The 26,368-nt window shown below is 44.4% G+C and overlaps 1 protein-coding gene across 1 annotated transcript in view; it reads right to left on the minus strand.

The window, feature by feature from the left end:
* Positions 1-8,617, minus strand: part of CECR2 (CECR2 histone acetyl-lysine reader) — a gene marked incomplete at its 5' end in the record, with an annotated part of 123,505 nt that extends 114,888 nt beyond the window's left edge. The window contains one exon of the mRNA XM_082252707.1: positions 8,504-8,617. Coding sequence (XP_082108833.1) covers positions 8,504-8,617 — 114 coding nt within the window. The remainder of the gene's footprint in view (positions 1-8,503) is intronic.
* Between the last annotated feature and the right edge of the window lie 17,751 nt (positions 8,618-26,368).

The following is a 26,368-nucleotide window of genomic DNA, read 5'->3' on the forward strand; positions in this document are numbered from 1 at the left end:
ATCTTGTGGAAAGCCTTCCCAGAAAGAGTGGAGGCTGTTAAAGCCAAATAGGGGGGCAAAGTCATATTACTGGCCATGGTTTTGGAACGGGATACCCAACAAGCTCCTATAGATGTGATGGTCAGGTGTACATTACCTGGTGTCCACATACAGAGATTTTTCTATGGCGCAGACAATCACTATTCCAACAACCTTGTTTTTTTGTTTAATAAAACATGAGTGCTTTATTGATCAAATAAAGCAATACAGCATAAATAGTCACACAGATAAGGTACAATGCCATACCTGGGTATCAGTCAAATACAAAAGCGACAAGACCCAACCGTACAGTCCTAAGAAAAATTTGCCCCTTACGTGAACAGTAACGCTACACCTAAAAAATGGGATCCAGCACAAGTTTATGACGGACCAAGCAGGTAAACCACCAGTCTAATTGCTTAGCAACTAAAAGAAAAACAAAAAATAGTCAGCAATGTTTAATTAGGCCCCGTTCACACTGGGGCGATCCGACTTCCCAGGGCGACCTCCGAGGTCGCGGTGCGAGCAGCACGCCTCGACCTCGGAGCGGCCGGCACGGACTTCATAACATTGAAGTCTATGACGGTCGCTCCGGGTCGCCCCAAAGAAGCTCCGGACCCTTTTTCTAAGTCGGAGCGACTTGTGTCGCTCCTATTAGAACGGGTCCGCAGCTTCCCTATGGAAGGCGACCTACGGCGACCTGTAAGGTGACCAGGTCGCCTCACAGGTCGCCCCAGTGTGAACGGGGACTTAGAGGTCCAAGAAGACCAAACCTTCTGATACTTCCAGGGACAACCCCAATTAATATATGTAAAGTCTATACATAGGTAAGGCATCATCTACCATTGCTTCCCAGGAGGACACCACTGGAGGGGGGTGGAGGAGGTCCACTTAAGGCCCGAACACACTTGACGGAAATCGGACTAAATATCCTCAGATTTTCCGACGAAATATCCTCAGATTTTCCGAAGAAATATCCTCAGATTTTCCGACGAAATATCCTCAGATTTTCCGACGAAATATCCTCAGATTTTCCGACGAAATATCCTCAGATTTTCCGACGAAATATCCTCAGATTTTCCGACGAAATATCCTCAGATTTTCCTCTCTCTGTTGCTCAGCGTTCATTACCGTTTTTTAGTTGACAGTGCATAAATGTTCACGAAATTTCTCGTCCGATTTTTTTTTTGGGACATTTGTTCCCAGACTTCCGGGTTGTCAGCAACTTCAGATCATGCGCGGTCTTTCGTACAGTATCCGATTGTTCACAGACGTACTGCATACACATTAAACAAAAATTGTTCGTGTTGGGGACAGACGATAAAAATTTTGGTGTTTGTCCCTCCTTTCTTTTTCGTTGAAAATGTCGGTATCGGCTGCTGAAAGTTGTGTACACACTAACCGAAAATCGTACGATTTTACCTCGGATGGGAATTTTCAGCAGATTTTCTACTAGTGTGTACCCCACTTTAAGGAGGATTTTTTTTTTTTTTTTAACGTAATATAGGGGGTATGAAATTAGCAATTTAGTATGATATGGCCTCTGTTCATCCTCATGGATGCCCAAAAGTGCCAGCTCAGGGCCAACAATCCTGTTTAGGGAGCATTAATGCAAAGACAATGCAGCATACCATCTGCATAAACAGCTACTGGTTGGGATTTTCAATGCAGAAGACGAGTGTGAACAGGTTTCTTATCCGTTAGGGTTTTATCTAACAATCAGACATAGTTTAGCTTCTTCCACAGCTGGTGGGTTGTACAACTTTGTATCTCATGGTATAATTGTTGCAAGTTACAGCATCCGAATAAGTTAAAAAGGGACAATGTGAAGTAACAATCTAAATGGGTTAATGCAAGTGCAACTTGTGCACAGCCCTGTCCCCCACCTCGGTGACATTGTCCCCCTCCCTGAAGCAGTGCTGGCCCTAGATGACACAAAGTGGCCAGAACAAAACAAACACAGGGGCTTCCCCTAGTGCCAGAGCCCCTCCACCCAGCCCACTCCCCTCCACCAACTATCAACAGGACCCAGAACAAAACCCTTCCATTACATCCAGCAGATTGCATCCCAAAAGAGAGCCACAGGAGGGAGCAAGGACAGCCCCGCACTCCGCCGACTTAACCCTTCATGGACAACTGACAACAGAGAAAAGGCCCACCTCCACACTTCAGCAAACTCTAAAGACAAAAAGGTACACAACGATATATGCAATTTGTAGATTTGTTTTCATCCCTCTCAACCCCAAAATATGAAATCTGCCCCTGTGCATTTGTACTAATGATTAAATAGATATGTTTATACACGGCCATCAATTGAGGAAGAATGAAAAGTTTTCCAATTTACAATCACACCTTTTGACCATCGTTTGAACCCGTTAAAAGGAGGAGACAGAGAGCCTCTGTTGTCATGCACATTGCTGGATCGAGATGGGGCTCAAGTATGTAAAAGGGGGGGCTGGGGGGGGGGATCTACATCTAGAAGGTTTTTTACCATAATGCATGGAATACATTAAAGAAACGTTCTGCCTTTAGAACCACTTTAAGTGCCACCAAAGTGCAGGTCGAGGTCTCTAAGATGAAGATAGTCTCGTTGATAAAATCGACTAGGGGCCATTCACACTTAGGTGTTGCACTTGTCCCAACACAACACTACGTGCAGTGCATTGTTACGACATTCCCTGGGAATTGCACCCTAACACATTGTACAGTACAGCCCAAGGCACTGTGCACCATGCATTGTGGTGTGATGCATCTTTAAAAAAAAAAAAAAAAAAAAAAAGGGGTCATTACCCATTGTGGTGTGTTCATAATGACAGAGTTCCCTAAAGCCCCGTACACACGTACCGATCGTCGGCCGTCTTTTGTCCCCGGGCTGTCGTGTCCGCTGAAAAGTGCAAAAGACTGCACACGAATTTTGTCGACCAACAACAGCCGACTGCAGAAGTGATGTCATGTGATGGTTAACTTTCCTTGTCTTTTCTTTTCTGAGCATGCCCAGTCTTGCAAATCTGTTGTCTGTCGGCCGAAATCTGTACTGACTGACGAACAATCGGCCGTTCTGGTGTCGGCATACAAAAATTTTAATGCTTGCACGACAGATTCTGTTCGCCTGAAAGTGCGCTGTCGGCAGCATCATACTAACAAGCCGAAAATCGGCCGATCGGTTGTCGGCCGAATCTTTTCGGCCGACAATCTGCACGTGTGTACGGGCCTTTAATTCAATGCACGTTACCATGTGCCATAATGCGTATTAAAGCATGTGCAATAATGCACGAGAACAGACAGCTTATAGTGGATATACACCTGACATAAAAAATATAAACAAAGCACATGCCTCTGTACTTGTCCCAATCCAGAGCACTAAAGTGGGGTACACACTATAAGAAAATCAGGCGAACAATTGTCCAATTTTCCACTTTGTTTCACAGCAAATTGGAACTGATGAATGAAAGTTCGTACAAAACCTCGTACAACAAAGGCTTTTTTTGTTGCTGATTTCGAATGATCATGCGCAGTCTTTCTGAGATTTTTCTTGTACATAAATCGTACGAAAACGGTACACATTAAACAAAAATTTGCTCCCGTACGAGAAAAAGTTTGGAGTTTACCCCTTTGAGAATTCTGGTCCAAAAATTCGGAATCGGCTGCTGAAAGTTCTGTACACACTATACGAAGTTTTTTTTTTTTTTTTGGATAAAAAAAGTTTGCCCAATTCTCTTATAGTGTGTACTAGCCTTGAGTGTCATTTCTGTCTGCTGCTTCATTCCTCTGCTATCAGGAGTCATTTCTGACACGTTTTTCTGACACCAAGAGAAAAAGAAAAGTGACAGGGAGGGAGCTTCAGCACACAGCCTGTGATTGACAGCCTCAGCTCTGCTCATGTGAGAAAAAGGGTGTGTCCCTTCCCTCCAATCAGCTCTCACTGAGCTCTGCAGTGTGCAACATCAGCTCCCCACCTCATGCTTTCCGGAAGCTGAGACCAGCTGTATAAATTCTGGACTTTAAACGGATGTAGAGAAGACTGCAGATAAACCGATACAACCTATGCATTGGGATTTGTTTAATCTCTGCATCACCTGAGGCCAGTCACTTCACTGGGTTTATGCAAGCGTATACAACCGCTTCAAGTGTGAATGGGCTCGGTGTCCCTGACTAAGAAATCTGCAGAGTCCCAGGTCTCAGGACATGTGTACAAAGGCTCAGTTGACAGTCAGGTCTCTTACAGACATTTATGGAACCAAAGTAACGTAAATTAGGGAGGTAGGTGTAATTCACATCATTATGCAGCCCTTCCTCAATTTAAGAGACCAGACTTGATGCCTATGACTATTAAACCATACCATACATGGCAAGACATTTTAATATATGCATCAGTTTCCCAGAAGCCAGCCCACTGCTTGTATTGGTGCTGAGGGCTCTTGGAAGGTAAGTTAAGGCAGGAAGCTATGTACAGCACCCTTCTGGTCCCTCCCACCAACTATGATCTGCCTGCATTGCATAGAGAAGCATAGAGACCCAATGATGATATCACTGGGGCTAAAAGAAACCATGTAAAGAAAACAAAGGGGTCGGGGGGAGGAGGAAACAGGGAAGGCAAAAAATAAGCTTGGGCAATCTCCCCAGGCAGCACTGAAGACAAAGTGGCAGGGAATGGTATCTATTCACTCTTCTATACAAAACTAATTAAAGAAAAAAAGTTTTGTTTTTAAAAATACTTTTGAAAATAATACAAGACTCCCACTGCATGTATGTAAATAAAATGACAAAGAAACATTGTAACGAATGATGTGATCACTAAACAACTGCCAGTTTAATCACAGAAGAGCATCAAGCTGCACAGTAAGCCTAGAGTGTAAGCTCTTTGGGTGCAATACTTCTTTTTAGAAGCTTTATATCAGGTTACAGAAGGACCAGAGCGCCCAATCAAGTAGCTGCTCAAAGATAAAGCTAGACCTATGACATCACCCCCTTTCAGCTCCTGTGATGTCATAACTGCTGGAAGCTGACAGCACGGAGAGGGGTGGTAGCTGAAGGGGCTTCAGAGATTTCCACAGAGACTAAAGTTCCCCGTTTCTGCAGGATGAACGGGATTTGTGGAGTCACAGCAGAAGATGACCCCGAGACACAAAGACGGGAGATGTGACACGATGCCTGACAGACGGAGTCCTAAATTTTGGGACCAACTGCTGCCTGGCAGCGTCTGGCAGCCAGATGGGTCAGAGAGAAGTCCAGTCCCCACCCACAGCACGAGGCTCGGGGGGGGGGGGCATAATCCACCCAAAACAAGAAGCATTGGCAGAGCATAGGAGGTGCCACATGGCCAAGTACCCTGACGTGACCCCACACATCCCAGGACTGGGCAATCAGTGCCCACTGGTAGTTCCCTGATCGGAGAGGTCTACAAGCATGGTCAGCTCTTTACACTCCACATACCCCCAACACCTGAATAAATACCCACAGATAATGCCCAGACTGGGCCAATACAGCATTTCCCCTAATACCCTCATAACCCACAATGTCAGTCCCCAATATTCCCTGCACTGTTCCCCTATACACTCCAATTACCCCCAGCACCTTTCCCCTATACACTCCACGTACCCCCAGCACCGTTCCCCCTATACACTCCACGTACCCCCAGCACCGTTCCCCCTATACACTCCACATACCCCCAGAACCATTCCCCCTATACACTCCACGTACCCCCAGAACCATTCCCCCTATACACCCCACGTACCCCCAGCACCGTTCCCCCATACACTCCACATACCCACAGCACCTTTCACCTATACACTCCATGTACCCCCAGCACCATTCCCCCTATACACTCCACGTACCCCCAGCACCATTCCCCCTATACACTCCACGTACCCCCAGAACCATTCCCCCTATACACTCCACATACCCCCAGAACCATTCCCCCTATACACTCCACGTACCCCCAGCACCATTCCCCCTATACACTCCACGTACCCCCAGCACCATTCCCCCTATACACTCCACGTACCCCCAGAACCATTCCCCCTATACACTCCACGTACCCCCAGCACCGTTCCCCCATACACTCCACGTACCCCCAGCACCTTTCACCTATACACTCCATGTACCCCCAGCACCATTCCCCCTATACACTCCACGTACCCCCAGAACCATTCCCCCTATACACTCCACATACCCCCAGAACCATTCCCCCTATACACTCCACGTACCCCCAGAACCATTCCCCCTATACACTCCACATACCCCCAGAACCATTCCCCCTATACACTCCACGTACCCCCAGCACTATTCCCCCTATACACTCCACGTACCCCCAGCACCATTCCCCCTACACACTCCAAGTACCCCCAGCACCATTCCCCCTATACACTCCATGTACCCCAGCACCATTCCCCCTATACACTCCACGTACCCCCAGCACCATTCCCCCTATACACTCCAAGTACCCCCAGCACCATTCCTCCTATACACTCCATGTACCCCAGCACCATTCCCCCTATACACTCCACGTACCCCAGCACCATTCCCCCTATACACTCCACATACCCCCAGCACCATTCCCCCTACACACTCCACGTACCCCCAGCACCATTCCCTCTATACACTTCATGTACCCCCAAGCACTGTTACCCCTATACACTCCATGTATCCCCTATATACTTCATGTACCCCAAGCACTGTTCCCCAATACACTCCATGTATCCCCCTGGGTTCTTCTGCCCTAAAGACTTCATGTACCCCTGGCACCGTCACCCTCCCTACATCCTAGGCACCCTCAGCACTGATTCTCTAATACATCCCCCCTACATCCTAGGCACACCCAGTACTGTTACCCTTTCTTCATCCTAGAAGCCCAAAGCACTGTCACCCTATACTAGGTACCACCTATACTGTTACACCCCCAGCATCGTCAACCCCCCCCCCTCTACAACTTGGATACCTTCAGCACTTTTACCCAATCTACACCTCAGACACCCCCAGCACTGTGAACCCCTCTACACCCCAGATACCCCCAGCACTGTCACCCCATACTAAGCACCACCAGTACTGTTACACCCCCTGCATTATGAACCCATTTATGCCACTGATACCCCAAGCACTGAACTCCTTTATACCCCCTGATACCCCCAGCACTTGTTACCCCCATCTAAATCCCAGATACTCCCAGCACTGTTACCCCCTCTACAACTTTAATACTTAAAGCACTTTTACCCCATCTAAACCCCAGCACTGTAAACCCCTCTACACCCCAGATACCCCCAGCACTGTAAACCCCTCTACACCCCAGCACTGTAAACCCCTCTACACTCCAGCTACCCCCAGCACAGTAAACCCATCCTCTACACCACAGATACCCCCAGCACAGTAAACCCCTCCTCTACACCACAGATACCCCCAGCACTGTAAACCCCTCCTCTACACCACAGATACCCCCAGCACTGTAAACCCCTCCTCTACACCCCAGCTACCCCCAGCACTGTAGACCACTCTACACCCCAGCTACCCCCAGCACTGTAAACCACTCTACACCCCAGCTACCCCCAGCACTGTAAACCACTCTACACCCCAGATACCCAGCACTGTAAACCCCTCTACACCCCAGATACCCCCAGCACTGTAAACCCCTCTACACCCCAGATACCCTCAGCACTGTAAACCCCTCTACACCCCAGATACCCCCAGCACTGTAAACCCCTCTACACCCCCAGCACTGTAAACCCCTCTACACCCCCAGCACTGTAAACCCCTCTACACCCCCAGCACTGTAAACCCCTCTACACCCCCAGCACTGTAAACCCCTCTACACCCCCAGCACTGTAAACCCCTCTACACCCCCAGCACTGTAAACCCCTCTACACCCCCAGCACTGTAAACCCCTCTACACCCCCAGCACTGTAAACCCCTCTACACCCCCAGCACTGTAAACCCCTCTACACCCCAGATACCCCCAGCACTGTAAACCCCTCTACACCCAGATATCCCCATCTACATTCCAAATACCCCCAGCACTGTTAATCCTGCTACACCCCCAATACTGTTATCCTATACACTTCCTAGGCACCCTCAGCAATGTTACTCTAATCCATCCTTGATACCCCCAGCACTGTTGGCACACCCAGATATTACTGTTACCCTTTCTTCATCCTAGAAGCCCCCAGCACCGTCAGCCAATACTTTAGGTAGCAGCAGTACTGTTACACCCCCAACGCTGTTCCCCTATACACTTCACCCCCCCCCATACCCCAGCACTGTGACCCCGCTACACCCGGCACTCTCTCCATCCCCGGTACCCCGGGCACTATGCCCCCTCACTCACTCTACCCCGAGGAGTTCATACAGACCCCGGTGATGGAAGTCGTCCTATTCACACCGCAATCCAACAACATTGCGAGCGAACTTTTAGCTCTCCCCCCACCCTCAGTACTATAGTAAGCACTGCCCCCACCCCCGACCCAAGCACTGTGATAAGCACTGAGCCAGGACTTACCTCTATACTGAAGTCAGGCAGAAGGAAGGCGGTACGGAAAAGTGAACAGAAGTGGGCGATGGCCGGGACCCGCCAGCAGGAGCGGAGCTCCCCCAGACCCTCATCCGGGGGCATCCCGAGCCCAGCGGCGCCCCCAGCCCGGACACGGCGTGCGCCCAGCTGCGGGGACAATGTGAGCGGGGCGGGGACAGGGGCGGGGCCTGAGCGGACCACTGTGCAAGGACAATGTGAGCGGGGCGGGCCAGAAGGAAGGGCCTGACTCTTCAACGTGCACGGACAATGTGAATGAGGCGGGGTGAAGGGAGGAGCCCCGAGTAGATCAGCGGGATTTCTAAATAGAAAGGGGAGGGGTCTTGGTAGATAGGAGCACGCCCTCCGGAACCCGCCCACTACTCCGCTACTCCGGACAACAAAACGCTGAACTGAGCAACACAATACAACAATGTACACAATTACACACTGTATACTACGCAATGTACACAACAACACACTGTATACCACACAATACAATGTACACAACAACACACTGTATACTACACAATACAATGTACACAACAACACACTGTATACCACACAATACAATGTACACAACAACACACTGTATACTACACAATACAATGTACACATCAACACACTGTATACTACACAATACAATGTACACAATTACACACTGTATACTACGCAATGTACACAACAACACACTGTATACTACACAATACAATGTACACAACTACACACTGTATGCTACACAATACAATGTACCCAACAACACACTGTATACTACACAATACGATGTACACAACACACTGTATACTACACAATACAATGTACACAACTACACACTGTATACTACACAATACAATGTACCCAACAACACACTGTATACTACACAATACGATGTACACAACACACTGTATACTACACAATACAATGTACACAACTACACACTGTATACCACACAATACAATGTACCCAACAACACACTGTATACTACACAATACAATGTACACAACTACACACTGTATACTACACAATACAATGTACACAATTACACACTGTATACCACACAATACAATGTACACAACAATACACTGTATACTACACAATACAATGTACACAATTACACACTGTATACTACGCAATGTACACAACAACACACTGTATACTACACAATACAATGTACACAACTACACACTGTATACCACACAATACAATGTACCCAACAACACACCGTATACTACACAATACAATGTACCCAACAACACACTGTATACTACACAATACGATGTACACAACACACTGTATACTACACAATACAATGTACACAACTACACACTGTATACCACACAATACAATGTACCCAACAACACACCGTATACTACACAATACGATGTACACAACACACTGTATACTACACAATACAATGTACACAACTACACACTGTATACCACACAATACAATGTACCCAACAACACACTGTATACTACACAATACGATGTACACAACACCCTGTATACTACACAATACAATGTACACAACTACACACTGTATACCACACAATACAATGTACCCAACAAAACACTGTATACTACACAATACAATGTACACAACAACACACTGTATACTACACAATACGATGTACACAACACACTGTATACTACACAATACAATGTACACAACTACACACTGTATACTACACAATACAATGTACACAATTACACACTGTATACTACGCAATGTACACAACAACACACTGTATACTACACAATACAATGTACACAACTACACACTGTATGCTACACAATACAATGTACCCAACAACACACTGTATACTACACAATACGATGTACACAACACACTGTATACTACACAATACAATGTACACAACTACACACTGTATACTACACAATACAATGTACACAATTACACACTGTATACTACGCAATGTACACAACAACACACTGTATACTACACAATACAATGTACACAACTACACACTGTATGCTACACAATACAATGTACCCAACAACACACTGTATACTACACAATACGATGTACACAACACACTGTATACTACACAATACAATGTACACAACTACACACTGTATACTACACAATACAATGTACCCAACAACACACTGTATACTACACAATACGATGTACACAACACACTGTATACTACACAATACAATGTACACAACTACACACTGTATACCACACAATACAATGTACCCAACAACACACCGTATACTACACAATACAATGTACCCAACAACACACTGTATACTACACAATACGATGTACACAACACACTGTATACTACACAATACAATGTACACAACTACACACTGTATACCACACAATACAATGTACCCAACAACACACCGTATACTACACAATACGATGTACACAACACACTGTATACTACACAATACAATGTACACAACTACACACTGTATACCACACAATACAATGTACCCAACAACACACTGTATACTACACAATACGATGTACACAACACACTGTATACTACACAATACAATGTACACAACTACACACTGTATACCACACAATACAATGTACCCAACAACACACTGTATACTACACAATACAATGTACACAACAACACACTGTATACTACACAATACGATGTACACAACACACTGTATACTACACAATACAATGTACACAACTACACACTGTATACTACACAATACAATGTACACAATTACACACTGTATACTACGCAATGTACACAACAACACACTGTATACTACACAATACAATGTACACAACTACACACTGTATGCTACACAATACAATGTACCCAACAACACACTGTATACTACACAATACGATGTACACAACACACTGTATACTACACAATACAATGTACACAACTACACACTGTATACTACACAATACAATGTACACAATTACACACTGTATACTACGCAATGTACACAACAACACACTGTATACTACACAATACAATGTACACAACTACACACTGTATGCTACACAATACAATGTACCCAACAACACACTGTATACTACACAATACGATGTACACAACACACTGTATACTACACAATACAATGTACACAACTACACACTGTATACTACACAATACAATGTACCCAACAACACACTGTATACTACACAATACGATGTACACAACACACTGTATACTACACAATACAATGTACACAACTACACACTGTATACCACACAATACAATGTACCCAACAACACACCGTATACTACACAATACGATGTACACAACACACTGTATACTACACAATACAATGTACACAACTACACACTGTATACCACACAATACAATGTACCCAACAACACACTGTATACTACACAATACAATGTACACAACAACACACTGTATACTACACAATACGATGTACACAACACACTGTATACTACACAATACAATGTACACAACTACACACTGTATACCACACAATACAATGTACCCAACAACACACTGTATACTACACAATACAATGTACACAACTACACACTGTATACTACACAATACAATGTACACAATTACACACTGTATGCCACACAATACAATGTACACAACAATACACTGTATACTACACAATACAATGTACACAATTACACACTGTATACTACGCAATGTACACAACAACACACTGTATACTACACAATACAATGTACACAACTACACACTGTATACCACACAATACAATGTACCCAACAACACACCGTATACTACACAATACAATGTACCCAACAACACACTGTATACTACACAATACGATGTACACAACACACTGTATACTACACAATACAATGTACACAACTACACACTGTATACCACACAATACAATGTACCCAACAACACACCGTATACTACACAATACGATGTACACAACACACTGTATACTACACAATACAATGTACACAACTACACACTGTATACCACACAATACAATGTACCCAACAACACACTGTATACTACACAATACGATGTACACAACACACTGTATACTACACAATACAATGTACACAACTACACACTGTATACCACACAATACAATGTACCCAACAACACACTGTATACTACACAATACAATGTACACAACAACACACTGTATACTACACAATACGATGTACACAACACACTGTATACTACACAATACAATGTACACAACTACACACTGTATACTACACAATACAATGTACACAATTACACACTGTATACCACACAATACAATGTACACAACAATACACTGTATACTACACAATACAATGTACACAATTACACACTGTATACTACGCAATGTACACAACAACACACTGTATACTACACAATACAATGTACACAACAACTCACTGTATACTACACAATACAATGTACACAACAATACACTATATACTACACAATACAATGTACACTACTACACAATACATTGTACACAACTACACACTGTATACTGCACAAAATGACGCCCCGGGCGACGTCAATCTATGACGAAACCGGTCGGGCGATACCAGACGTGACGCAACCACGCCCCCTGAGATGCCGGCTTTGATTGTAAATGCGGGATGCCGCGGTTCTGCTGTTTTTGGCATACATTTTCTGCGTGTCCATTCTGGACGTTTTGTAAGTGTTATTTTATTAAAGCCTTTACTATAGTATCTTGTGGGATTACGCTATGTGCTCTCTTATTTCTCTTTGCCTACCCGCCAACTGTTATCCCTGGATTTGGTTATGAGATACCATTTGTGATGCAACATTGTATCTACACCTTCCATACATCCATATTATCTAATGATACCCGAGGGGAAGATTTACTACTGCAGCTATACTACTCCTATACCCTAAGCGCATGTGGCCTATCCATTCATTTGGGGGCCTCAGGTTCTGGTAAGCAGCCATTTATATACCTTCCACGGGTGCACCTTTGGCTCACATCTTCCTTGGGATTAAGGTCTCCTATCTACCATCACCTATGCTGGGACTTGCTGTCCATTTTTGTAAATGTGCTAATTTTTTCCATAAACTTTATTTTTAATATATATATTTTTTCACATAATAATATTTTGATATGGACTTTTCACTGATATGAATTTCCATTTTCACGAATATTTTGATGATATTTATGTTCACAACTATTTCCCTTTGATTAATCACTGCTTATGTTAGCGCTACACATTGTGTTATTATTGTTTCTGATTTCTTCTATAGATCAGTGTACTGCTGCTTTCGTTTTTTTATCATTTCTTATCGTTATTTCCGTTTCTATACACATCACTTAGCGCAAGATTTTTTTTGATTATTATACTACACAATACAATGTACACAACAACACACTGTATACTACACAATTCAATGTACACAACCAAGCACTGTACACTACGCAATGCAATGCACATAGCTACACACTGTATACTGCACAATACAATGTACACAACATTACACTATATATTACACAATACATTGTACACAACAACTCACTGTATACTACACAATACAATGTACACAATTACACACTGTATAGTACACAATTCAATGTATACACCAATACACTGTATACTACACAATGCAATGAACACAACAACACACTGTATACTACACAATACATTGTACACAACTACACACTGTATACTACACAATATATTGTACACAACTACACACTGTATACTACACAATACAATGTACACAACAACACACTGTGTACTACACAATTCAATGTACACAACCAAGCACTGTATACTACGCAATGCAATGCACATAGCTACACACTGTAAACTACACAATACAATGTACACAACAACACACTGTATACCACACTACACAATACAATTTATACAACAACACACTGTATACTACACTACACAATACAATGTACTCAACACTACACTGTATACTACTCTACATAATACAATGTACACAACTACACACTGTAACCTACACTGCACAAAACAATGTACACAACTAAACTCTATATACTACAAAATACAATGTACACAACAACACATTGTATACAACTATATACACTATACAATACAATATACACAACTAAACACACTGTATACTACACCACACAATACAATGTACAGAACACACTGTGTACTACACACTTTGCAACACAATTGAATGTACACAACACTTTTCATACTGTACTACACACTGTATACCACTCTACACAATACAATGTACACAACACACTGCATACTGCACACTGTATACTACACCACACACTGTATACTTCACTATACAATACAATGTACAAAACACACTGTATACTACACAATACAATGTACACTACACACTGTATACTATGCAACACTATACAATGTGCACAACACATTTTATATTATACACTGTATACTACACAACACAATACAAAGTACAAGTACAAAACACACTGTATACCACACCACACAATACAATGTATACAACACACTATATACTACACCACACACTGTATACTACACAACCCAATACAATGTACACAACACACCACAATACAACATACACAGTACACTGTATACTACACAACACAATACAATGTACACATAACACTGTAAACTACACTACATACACAGTACATTATACACAGTAATGTATACTTTATAGCACAATGTACACAGAACTGTACAATAAATCACAACACATCGTACACAGCACTGTCCACTACACTACGCAGCACAATACAATGTACATAGCACTGCACTATATCACACACTACAATGCATATTAATGTACATAACGCAGTGTACAACACAAAACAAAGAGATGGCCCCTGCATAATACAATGTACAAAAATATGCACAAGACAGTATACTATACAACACAATAGTGTACATACTATATTCAACTACATGTAAAACATACTATAATCTTGGAGATTAAACATGAAATATATCCAACACTATACAATGTGTACTATGCACTACACTGTTGTATACTGTCCTATACTTTGCACTGTATTATAATTGCAGTTTTCTTCCTGAGCAGTGCTGGATAAGAACAGTGCTAGACACAAGAGGGCTTCTTCCCAATGTTGTTTGTTTTATATTTATTATCATTATTATAATTATTATTATTTTGTTTTGCACAATGCCGTCCTGTAGAGTGGACCTCCAGGCGCCATGTTCAGGTATAGTCATGGTGGAAATATTTCTTGGGTATTCCTCAGGATTGGGGGAAGATAATAATGTTCAGACCCAGGAGGGACCTGTTAGATCTGACCTCTCTGAGTCACACACAGTCTGACTCACATTTACTGGTATTGTCTCCCCCTCCATCCTCTACCCCGGGGGCCACACACATACCAGCAACCTGGGCCATGTCTTCACAACTTCACCCTTTGCCCAGTAAAAATATTGACTGGAAACTTCCAGCTGATCCCCTGTTGTCCTGTAGCTGTAGAAAGGTGTTAATGTTCATTGGGAGCAGAGCTGTCCATAAATTGTTTGTGGCTCTCCTGAAATGTAAAATTTTCCAACATACTTATATTTCTTTTAAACCAGTAATTAGTGAGCTTCTAAGTAAGCTACAAATTACTGGTTGCTGATTTATAGTTGTGCTGCAAAATATACCTAAATGGCGGGGAGATCTGATTAAATCGCACTCTGCAGACAGAGGGTCAGGGGTCCTGCAGCCTCATAGGACAGTCAGAGGAGAATGAAAACTCCTCCTACAAGCTTTAATCAGACACCGATAGAACTAGTCACAAGACTGCTTTAAACTGCTGATGAGAAAAGGTATTAACAGTTTATATTTACTAAAACTATTGCATTTCCATGTTCTGTGTACTGTGGGAGACCAGATATAGTAAATGTAGGGTCCTGGGTTTAGTAACACTTTAAGTGTCATTTCTGTGTAGCACCCTCCTAGGTAGGTGCTAGAGAGAGAGTATAGTTTTTGGGTCTTTCTGCTTACCAGAGAGATTGCCAGGTAAATTTATATTGCTCTTTGCCTACCAGGAAGCAGGATCCATTAGTGAGGTCTGCTCATGGTGCTCAGGTGCAGCTCAGCTTGTAATAAATGTTTCACACTGTTCCAATAGGGAGGCATATTGGACAGTGGGAGGAAACCTGAGGAGTGAGTGCACAGGCATTTTTTACAGCCCTGGTGATTGGCAGAGGAAAGTGCCTCAGTGCACGCTGGGTAACTGTATAAATACCAAGGGCACATGTGCTTGGGGTCTTTCAGTTGGGGAGCGGGGTCCCGTAGGGAGGGGGGCGGCAGCCCCTCCTCTGTAGAAGCTGCCATGCGGCCTCAGGGGGTTGACCTGAGGGCCAGAGAGTCAGAGGAAAACTAAACCCAGAGGTCCTGCAGAACTAGCTGGAGGGGAGACACTAGAGAGGATCTGATTCTGCCTACAGCGAGTACAGATATGTGTTGTGGGACCTGTCCTGAGAGGGCCACTCACTTCTGCTAGAAGAGTCAGTGGACGGGTGTCAGTCAAGGTGATGCTAGAGGGTATCCTGAAGATAATATAGTTGCATCAGGTCTACTGCTATAGAGAAGCAAAAGGACTTTATTCTTCCATACAAGTGGCAGTATGGTTAAAGCAGTGTGTCTGCTTCCACAAGTAACCCGGTGAGGCCAAGTGAGAGTTGTCCTCATCTACTGTGAATAGTTCAAGTTGGAGTATCCCAATATTCCCTTCTCCTATCCAAATTCCACAATGAAAATAAAACCAAATCCCCTGGACTGTTTTTTAAGTACTGAGCAACTGGGAGTAAGGATGGATGTGTGAAATGTCCGTTAGTGACTGTCTGCAGGTAATCAGAGGAGGCCCAAGAAGTCATCACACAGCAAGCCCTATAGGGACAGTGCTACATTTGGGGGCATCTTCCGGGATTTCCTCTGAGTTATAGCAGTGGCTGCTACTGGCAATGACTGGATATTTACCGATGAAGCGCTATGTCTTCTCAGGTAAAGTGCTGGAGTGTCAGTGAAGAAATTAATGTCTGCTTTACAGTGATCAGTGCAAGTGTGCTTTCAAATTATGGTCAAGAAAGCAGTTACCTGGGCCATGGGCTTGTCAGGGGTTGTGTCAGTATATGTGCTAGAGAAGAAAATGTCTGCCACGCAGTCGGTAACAGCAGGACATATTTTGGTTTAATGATTATATTCTTATATTTCTTTGTATATTTTTCTTTTTTAGAAGTAGCCCTAAACACATCCCCTGAAGAAACCGTATCTGGTGAAACATGTCGGGATTGCTACTTGGCGACTATATCGCTAATAATCTATGCAATTAATTTTGAGAAAGATCTACACAGGCATTGTTTTTTTTTTTTTTCTAATTTGTGGTCTATTTATGTATTTTAAATCTTTGATGAATAAAATGTATATTCTTTTAGACAATGTTATGACCTGAGTTATTTGGCACCTTCAAAATCCCTAGCTCTCCTTCCCATGGAGGCTTCTCTCCCCCTCTCTTGTATATAACAGCAGGACAGTTTTCAGCAGCAGTGGGGGAGTTCGGTTGGCATGTGAACGTGGGTGGATCCCCAGAGCCAGCGAGGACATGGCTCAGTTTGGCGGGGGGTGGATGTAGCACCCTCCTAGGTAGGTGTCAGAGAGAGAGTATAGTTTTTGGGTCTTTCTGCTTACCAGATAACGTGCCAGGTAAATGTATGTTGCTCTTTGCCTACCAGGGAGCAGGATCCATTAGTGAGGTCTGCTCAGGGTGCTCAGGTGCAGCTCAGCTTGCCTGAAATGTTTCACAATGGTCCAATAGGGAGGCATAATGGACAGTTGTATGAAACCTGATGAGTGAGTGCACAGGCATTTGTTACAGCCCTGGTGATTGGCAGAGGAAAGTGCCTCTGTGCATGCTGGGTGACTGTATAAATGCCAAGGGCAAATGTGCTTGGGGTCTTTCAGCTGGAGAGCAGGGCCCCTCCTCTGTAGAAGCTGCCATGCGGCCTCAGGGGGTCGACCTGGGGGCCAGAGAGTCAGAGAAAAACTGAACCCAGAGGTCCTGCAGAACTGACTGGAGAAGATCTGATTCTTCCTACAGTAAGTGTAGATCTGTGTCGTGGGGCCTGTTCTGAGAGGGCCACCCCCTTCTGCTAGATGAGTCAGTGTAAGGGTGTCAGTCAAGGGGATGCTAGAGGTATCCTGAAGATAATATAGTTGCATCAAGTCTACTGCTATAAAGAGCAAGAGGACTTAATTCTTCCATACGAGTGGCAGTATGGTTAAAGCAACGTGTCTGCTTCCACAAATAACCCGGTGAGGCCAAGTGAAAGTTGTCCTTGTCTACTATGAATAGTTCAAATTGGAGTATCCCACTATTCCCTTCTCCGATCCAAGTTCCACAATAAATATAAAACCAAATCCCCTGGACTGTTTATTGAGTAACGAGCAACTGGTAGTAAGGATGGATGTGTGAAATGTCCCTTAGTAACTGTCTGCAGGTAATCAGATGAGGCCCAAGAAGTCAACACACAGCAAGCCCTACAGGGGCAGTGCTACATCTGTCTGCCGCATTGTTCCTCTGCAATCAGCATGAATGACTTTTGACAAGTTTTCCTGACACCAAGAGATAAATGGTGACGGCTCTGTTCCTATGTGCTGTGGGAAAAGGGTGTGTCTCTTCCCTCCAATCAGCTCTTGAAGATCTGCTCACTGAGCCCTGCAGAGTGTAACTACAGCTCTCTGCCCGATTTTCTGGGGGCTCAGGTATGTAGAGAAGAGAAGACTGCAGATAGACAGGTACAGCTTTGATTCATCTCTGTGTATCACCTGTAGCCAGTCAGTTCACTGGGTATATGTAAGGGTTTACAACCACTTTAAAGTTTAATTTGTAAGGAGTAGGGCAAAGGTTAGTGAGCAAAGTGCAGCTACCTACAGCAACCAATGAGAGTTTATCTTTCCCTGATCTGACAGTAAGCAGTAAATCATTGGTTGTTCTGGGTTTCAGAACTTTCCACATTATCACCGCTTCATACTGAATATTCCCCATAAAAAACAATCCTTAGGAGAGTTCATTAATAGGTCAGTCCACCCAAAGATGATCTTTCCATCATAGGCAGAGTCTGTAGGATGGCGTCACCTGGTGGCCTTTTATACCTCGACCCCAAATATTCAGATGGGGACAGAGGAGGCAATGCAGTGTATAATATAGAGTAGTGCAGTGCACAGTATTGTGTAGTGTTGTGTTCAGTGTAGTAAAGAGGACAGTGTGTAGTATAGGGAACAGGGCTCAAGTCCTGCGAGAACGCATGGGAACGGCATTCCTGTACTTTTTCTACAGCAGGAATGCCATTCCTGTTAGCAGCTAGTCCCCCGGACACGATTCCAGTGCCTGGCACCATCTCCTGCTCTGGGATGGCGAGTCGGCAAGCCCAGATTTCAGGTTCCCGACCCACCATCTCCGAGCACTGTGTGAGCTTGTGAGTAAAAGAGCCGCACAAGGAAGAAGGGAAGAAGCAGAGCAGATGCCTCCTGTATAGCGCCGACTCCTGTCACAGGCGAGTGATACCAAATGCACTCTGCCTGTGACAGGAACAAAACAGATGCAGATGAGAGGGGGAGGTAGAGAGAGAGAGAGAGAGAGAGAGCGAGAGAGAGAGAAAGATGGAAATAGAGCGATATAAAGAGACAGATGGAAAGAGAGGGAGGGATGGGGGAGAAAAGAACAAGTGAGAGAGAGAAGAAAGAAAGAATAGAGAGGGGTGAGAGATAGAGAGGAAATAGAGAGGGAAATTTGCAACTCAAAGTATACGTAACCCACCATAGTACCCACCAGCAGTACCCACCAGCAGTACCAGCCAGCAGTACCCGCCAGCATTACCCGCCAGCAGTACCCACCAGCAGTACCCACCAGCGGTACCAGGCAGCAGTACCCACCAGCAGTAGCCACCACCAGTACCAGCCAGCTGCACCCACTTGCAGTACCCGCCAGCAGTACCCACATGCAGAACGAGTCAGCAGTACCAGCCAGCAGTACCCACTAGCAGTACCCGCCAGCATTATCCGCCAGCAGTACCAGCCAGCAGTACCCACCAGCAGTACCAGGTGGCAGTACCCACCACTAGTACCCACCAGCAGTAGCCACCAGCAGTACCCGCCAGCAGTAACCAGTACCCACCAGAAGTACCAGTCAGCAGTAGCCACCACCAGTACCCACCACCAGAACCAGCCAGCAGTACCAGTCAGCAGTACCCACCAGCAGGAACAGTCAGCAGTACCAGGCAGCAGTACACACCAGCAGTACCAGCCAGCAGTAGCCACCACCAGTACCCGCCAGCAGTACCAGCCAGCAGTACCAGGCGGCAGTACCCACCACCAGTAGCCACCAACAGTACCCGCCAGCAGTAGTCACCACCAGTAGACACCAGCAGTACCCACCAGCAGTACCAGTCAGCAGTAGCCGCCCCCAGTACCCACCACCAGTACCACCCAGCAGTACCATTCAGCAGTACCCACCAGCAGTACAAGCCAGCAGTACCCAGCCAGCAGTACCCAGCCAGCAGTACCCACCAGCAGTACCCGCCAGCAGTATCCACCAGCAATACCCACCAGTAGTACCAGCCAGCAGTACCAGCCCTGGAGGACACCCAGTTAGCAGCCACTAGCCATACCCACCTGGTGGGACAGCAGCAGCCAGCAATACCTGCAGGAACCCAGTTCAATCCACTTAAAATAACAGAAGGGGATCTGTTCCCTTCTGTCTGCGCAGATCAGATTGGAGGGCCCATAGAGTAGATCAGGCTGTGTCTGTGTCTGCTCTGCATATGCTGACATGGACCTGTCATCTGATCTGCCCGAACCGCTCATTGTGGCCCGTGACCGGTTACCAAGTCACTAAAGTGGCCCTCGCTCCTCAAAAGGTATATATACACGAACACACACGCTTTTTTTAATTTTTGGTGGGGGGGGGGGGGCATCCCACACTTTTTTTTTCCAGGACTTAACCCTGATAGTTAAGCTCAATGTGTAGTATAGTGTAGTGTGTGTAGCACTTACCCCCACAGGGGCCACTGGTGATGGTGGGTCTTCTGTTCTGACTCGACTCTCTTGACTGCTCGATCCCCACCGTCACACTTGGTCATATACTAAGTGCCGTGTGACTCAAGCATTAATACACTACCACTATATAATTAGGCACTGAAATTAGATTTGACAAAAAACAGTGCAGCGCAATTTCATATATCTTCAAAACTGCTAAAAAAATGCTCATATAAGTGCAAATCAGTCCATCAAAGAGGGTCCGTTATACAGAAAGATCTGATGTGATAGGTAAATCCTTAATAATGACATCAAACACCCAAGTGCTGGAACGACTTGAAGCCATGCAAAGGACATACAAATGGTGTATATACTCCCTTCACCACAAGTATCACTGCCTCTCACCTCCACAAGGCGACCCTGCAGGGTCTATGCGCATATAAGCATGTACACAGGAAAAGGCAATCCTCCTCTCTCTCTCTATCATATTGTTCTGGAAGGAGATATAGATTGCCTTTTAGTGTTCAGCTGCTGGTTTCACTGCATTCAATATCTTCAGTTCAGCGCTGAATATTCTATTATTTTTTGTTACTGAAATTAGATTGTTAGAATGACTGAATGTATCAATAATTATCAATAGTTTTGATAATGCAGACAAACAAGGTGTAAATCAATAAACAAGTAATTGCTTAGACTCACAGACACTGGGATAGATAAATGGTCAATGAACAACTAACTTGCACTTAAAAGAACTAAAGCAATGGTAAATTGAACCATAAAAGATGCAACTAGAGTCTCTAGAATGGCATCAACTACCTCAGAAGAAAAAAAGGGTCTTTGTGTATACGCTATGCATGTGTAACCCCTATGGTGAGAAGGTGTATGCATCTCTAGTGTATGGGGTATCCCTGAATATGGCTGAAAATACCTAGTACCTGATATTCAAGGTTGGCTGGCTTCTGGTAGGGCCCTTCTTTAGGTGGTGCACTTAAACTGTCCCTTTAGAAGCGGTTTCTATTGTGATAATTGTGTTAGGCGGGTGTTAAAGAATGTAGTTCAGCTCACCGCTCCTGGAAGGCAACTCGTCTGGTCCCAATAGATTGGAGATTACCAGGTCCCAGCAATCAGGTCCCAGTGGCTCAGTCTTTCGGCCCAGATCCACACACAGGGTGTAGTCTACCAGAGATGCAGCAGCTTTCTGAAGATTAGTCTCTGGGGGCAGCTCTAGTAGACTTAGATGCAGGTCCATCCTCTCTACCTGATATAGGTGGACAGGAACAACAGCAGGTCCCCTTAGCTCTTCTCCATGGCTCTGGTCCCTGGGATGTAGAGCACTGACCATGACTATAGGTCATTCATTCTTCTCTCTGAACTGGTCCTGATCTGGATCAATTTGCCCAGGAAAAACATTGAAGCTCCTGCTACAGGTGCAAAGATTCGTGGGAATTGAATTCCACAGCCTGTTAGCCTCTATTAACAAGAATTGTGCAGGGTTCCTTTAAGAACTACACTTCCCATAATCCAAGGCATCTGCACAGCAAGTCCTCCCTGATATTCTCATTGGCTCTTACTCTCCCGCCTCCTGATTGGATCTAATCTGCACTGCAGGAGGGAGGGAAAAAGAAGCAGGACCAGGGAGAGTTTTACACACGGCCACTCACAGCAGGAAAGCTCAGGGTGAGGTGAAAGCCAACAGACGCAGCCACCCATTTACATAGCAGCCCCACTGGGTAGGGAAGTGGGGGATTGAGCACACACAGAGCCCCTCTGTTTATTGCTCACAGCAGGGGGTGAAGGAGGAGAGCAGTCACATGAAGCACATACAGTAATTCAAACTCAATCCAAAATTAGCAAAAATGTTTTGCCTTTAGTTCTACATTTAGTGCAATGTAGAGAATAGTGCAGCACAATGTATGATATACTGTAGTTCATTTGGTGGTATAGTGTAATGCAGTGTATAGTATTGTGTAGTGTAGTATCTAGTATAGTACATGGTAGTGAAGTGCAGTGTGCATTGAATAGTATAGTGTAGTTTAATGTGTAGTATGGTGTAGCATGCACTGAATGGTATAGTGTAGTATGGTGTAGTGTGCAGTGAATGGTATAGGGTAGTATGGTGTAGTGTGGAGTAAATAGTATGGTTGAGTGTGCAGTGAATTGTATAGTGTAGTATGGTGTAGTATGCAGTGAATGGTTTAGGGTAGTATGGTGTAGTGTGCAGTGAATGGTATAGTGTAGTATGGTGTAGTGTGCAGTGAATGGTATAGTATAGTGTGCAGTGAATTTTATAGTGTAGTATGGTGTATTGTTCAGTGAATGGTATAGGGTAGTATGGTGTAGTATGCAGTGAATGGTATAGTGTTGTATAGTGTATTGTGCGGTGAATGGTATAGTGTAGTATGGTGTAGTGTGCAGAGAATGGCATAGTGTAGTATGATGTAGCGTGCATTGAATGGTATGGCATGGTGTGCAGTGAACGGTATGGTGTTGTATAGTGTATTGTGCGGTGAATGGTGTAGTGTAGTATGGTGTAGTGTGCAGTGAATGGTATAGTGTAGTATGGTGTAGTGTGCAGTGAATGGTATATTGTAGTATAATGTAGTGTGCAGTGAATGGTATAGTGTAGTATGATGTAGCGTGCAGTGAATGGTATAGTGTAGTATGATGTAGCGTGCAGTGAATGGTATGGCATGGTGTGCAGTGAATGGTATGGCATGGTGTGCAGTGAAAGGTATATTGTAGTTTACAGTGAATGGTATAGTGTAGTATGATGTAGTGTGCAGTGAATGGTATAGTGTAGTATGGTGTAGTGTGCAGTGAATGGTATAGTGTAGTATGGTGTAGTGTGCAGTGAATAGTATAGTGTAGAATATGTAGCGTGCAGTGAATGGTATGGTGTAATATACAGTGAATTGTATAGTGTAGTTCAGTGTGTAGCATGGTATAGTGCAGTGTGTAGTATAGTACAGTTCAGTGTGTAGCATAACATAGTTAGATGTGTAGTATATTATAGTGTAGTGCAGTGTATAATATAGTGTGGTTCAGTGGACAGTATTGTGTATTGCAGCCTATACAGTATGTCTCTCAGGCTGTGGCACACAGTAGAAGCTGAAGATAAAGGCACCATCTGGCATCTTATGACACCTACTATCGAAGGAAGGGAGGAAATTCAGCGCTCCATCCTCCAGTATATCACTTTTGGGTGGCGTGACCCTTTTATGCCACCTCCCCACAATTAAGCTGGCTATAGACAGCTTTCAAAATGTGTCCGGTTCAGCAGAGAACAGCCAATTTTTGATTAGTGTGTGACTGTCCTTGCTCAACAGATCATTTCAGTGACTTCGGTCGAAGGGTCATGGGACCTGAAAACTAGTATCGATCAGTGGCTGTAGCTGACAATTACTGTATTCTGACACTGCCAGGTCCCACTTTTTTGTTTGTGTGAATGGAGGAAAAAACTCCCCATCTATGACTAGCTTTAGTCGGGAGCTGGAGTTAGTGACGCACACATGTTCTCTGCGGTGATGGGGTTCCTCCGAAGGTTCCAGTGGGACACAATGACCTCATGTGTGCATTCAGCATGACACCACCCCCCCGGTGTCCCCCTCGTTATCCCAGGCTCTGGATAAAACCAGCTGCAGTGGGGTGGGGCAGCTGCCAGATCTGTTACTTTGTGACACTGACCCACTTATGAGAGAACAATGTCAAGTCACCGGGAGTACCAACAGTCTTCCACACCTGTGCTGTTGTGCCACAAGAAGACTGTTCAACACACAAACTGTAACTCTGTACGTGACAGTGCTTCTTCTTAGGGCCCATTCACACCATTGTGTTTTATGTGCTCTGCAATGTAGGGCCACAACATGCTAAAGGCCCCTGAAAACTAGTTACTAGGATCATGAAAAAAAACTCCTCACATCAGTGCATTGGGTTAGTGGGTAATGCCTTTCATTTCTGAAATATCCTGCTTGCTGCATCTGTTATGCGCTTTTGGAAAAACTCACGTTACATTATACTCAATGATGAATGGAAAATGCACTAAAAATGCAACAGGTGTTTTAATTAGTGAGTTTCAAGTCACTTGTCTATATTCCCAACAAATACAGACACTGCCCACAAAATAAAGACTGGAAAAGACAAAATTAAAAAGGAGAAAAAGCATTTTGAACACATGTGTAGCTCCCTCTAGTGTGCAACTAGGGTAGGTACATTTATTTGGCTGACTCATGCTAGCTGTGTGAGTCTGTAATTGGGTCAGGTTACTCCAGGTCAGGCTGGAGGGCTCTACAGGGCAGGTCTCTCATTCCTCCCCCTGGTTCTAGAAGCTTGGAGAAGCTTCTGAAAGTTATTGGGCGGAGGGTAGGAGGTCCTGATCTGCATCCTTGAGGTAATCTGGCCAATTCCCAGGCAGAAGGCACTGGCGGTGTGGCTGAGTCAGCCCTTAAATCCCATTGGTTTGATGCCTGAACAGGAATCTTGCTCAGTGTATCACAGAGCAAAGGACAGTGTGAGTACCTCAGCACACCCAGAGGCATATAAGGGAAGAGATTGCCAGATGTAGCATACTTTCCAGGGACAGCATTGTGTTTAATCCCTTGTCCAGGGGCATTCTTCACAAGCAGCCAGGTGGGCTGGTAGTATCTGGAACTGTCAGAATGGTGTGAGGTTCTACTGAAGAGACACGATAATCCTGTATATAGTTTGCAACTTTGTGCTAATTCTTTAGTCCTTATACACATTGAATGCAGCTTTGAAATCATACCACTTTGGGTGTGACTTTGAAGACTTCTGTGCAGCTTCATGCACAGATGACTATGCAAGTCACACCCAAAGTCACTAAAAGTAGTGTAGGAACTACTTTTTCAAATCGATGCAGCACTGCAAAGTTGGCGTTG

The sequence above is a fragment of the Pelophylax lessonae genome (genome assembly GCF_965119305.1).
Source record: "Pelophylax lessonae genome assembly, chromosome: 4".
NCBI classification, from domain to species: Eukaryota; Metazoa; Chordata; class Amphibia; order Anura; family Ranidae; genus Pelophylax; species Pelophylax lessonae.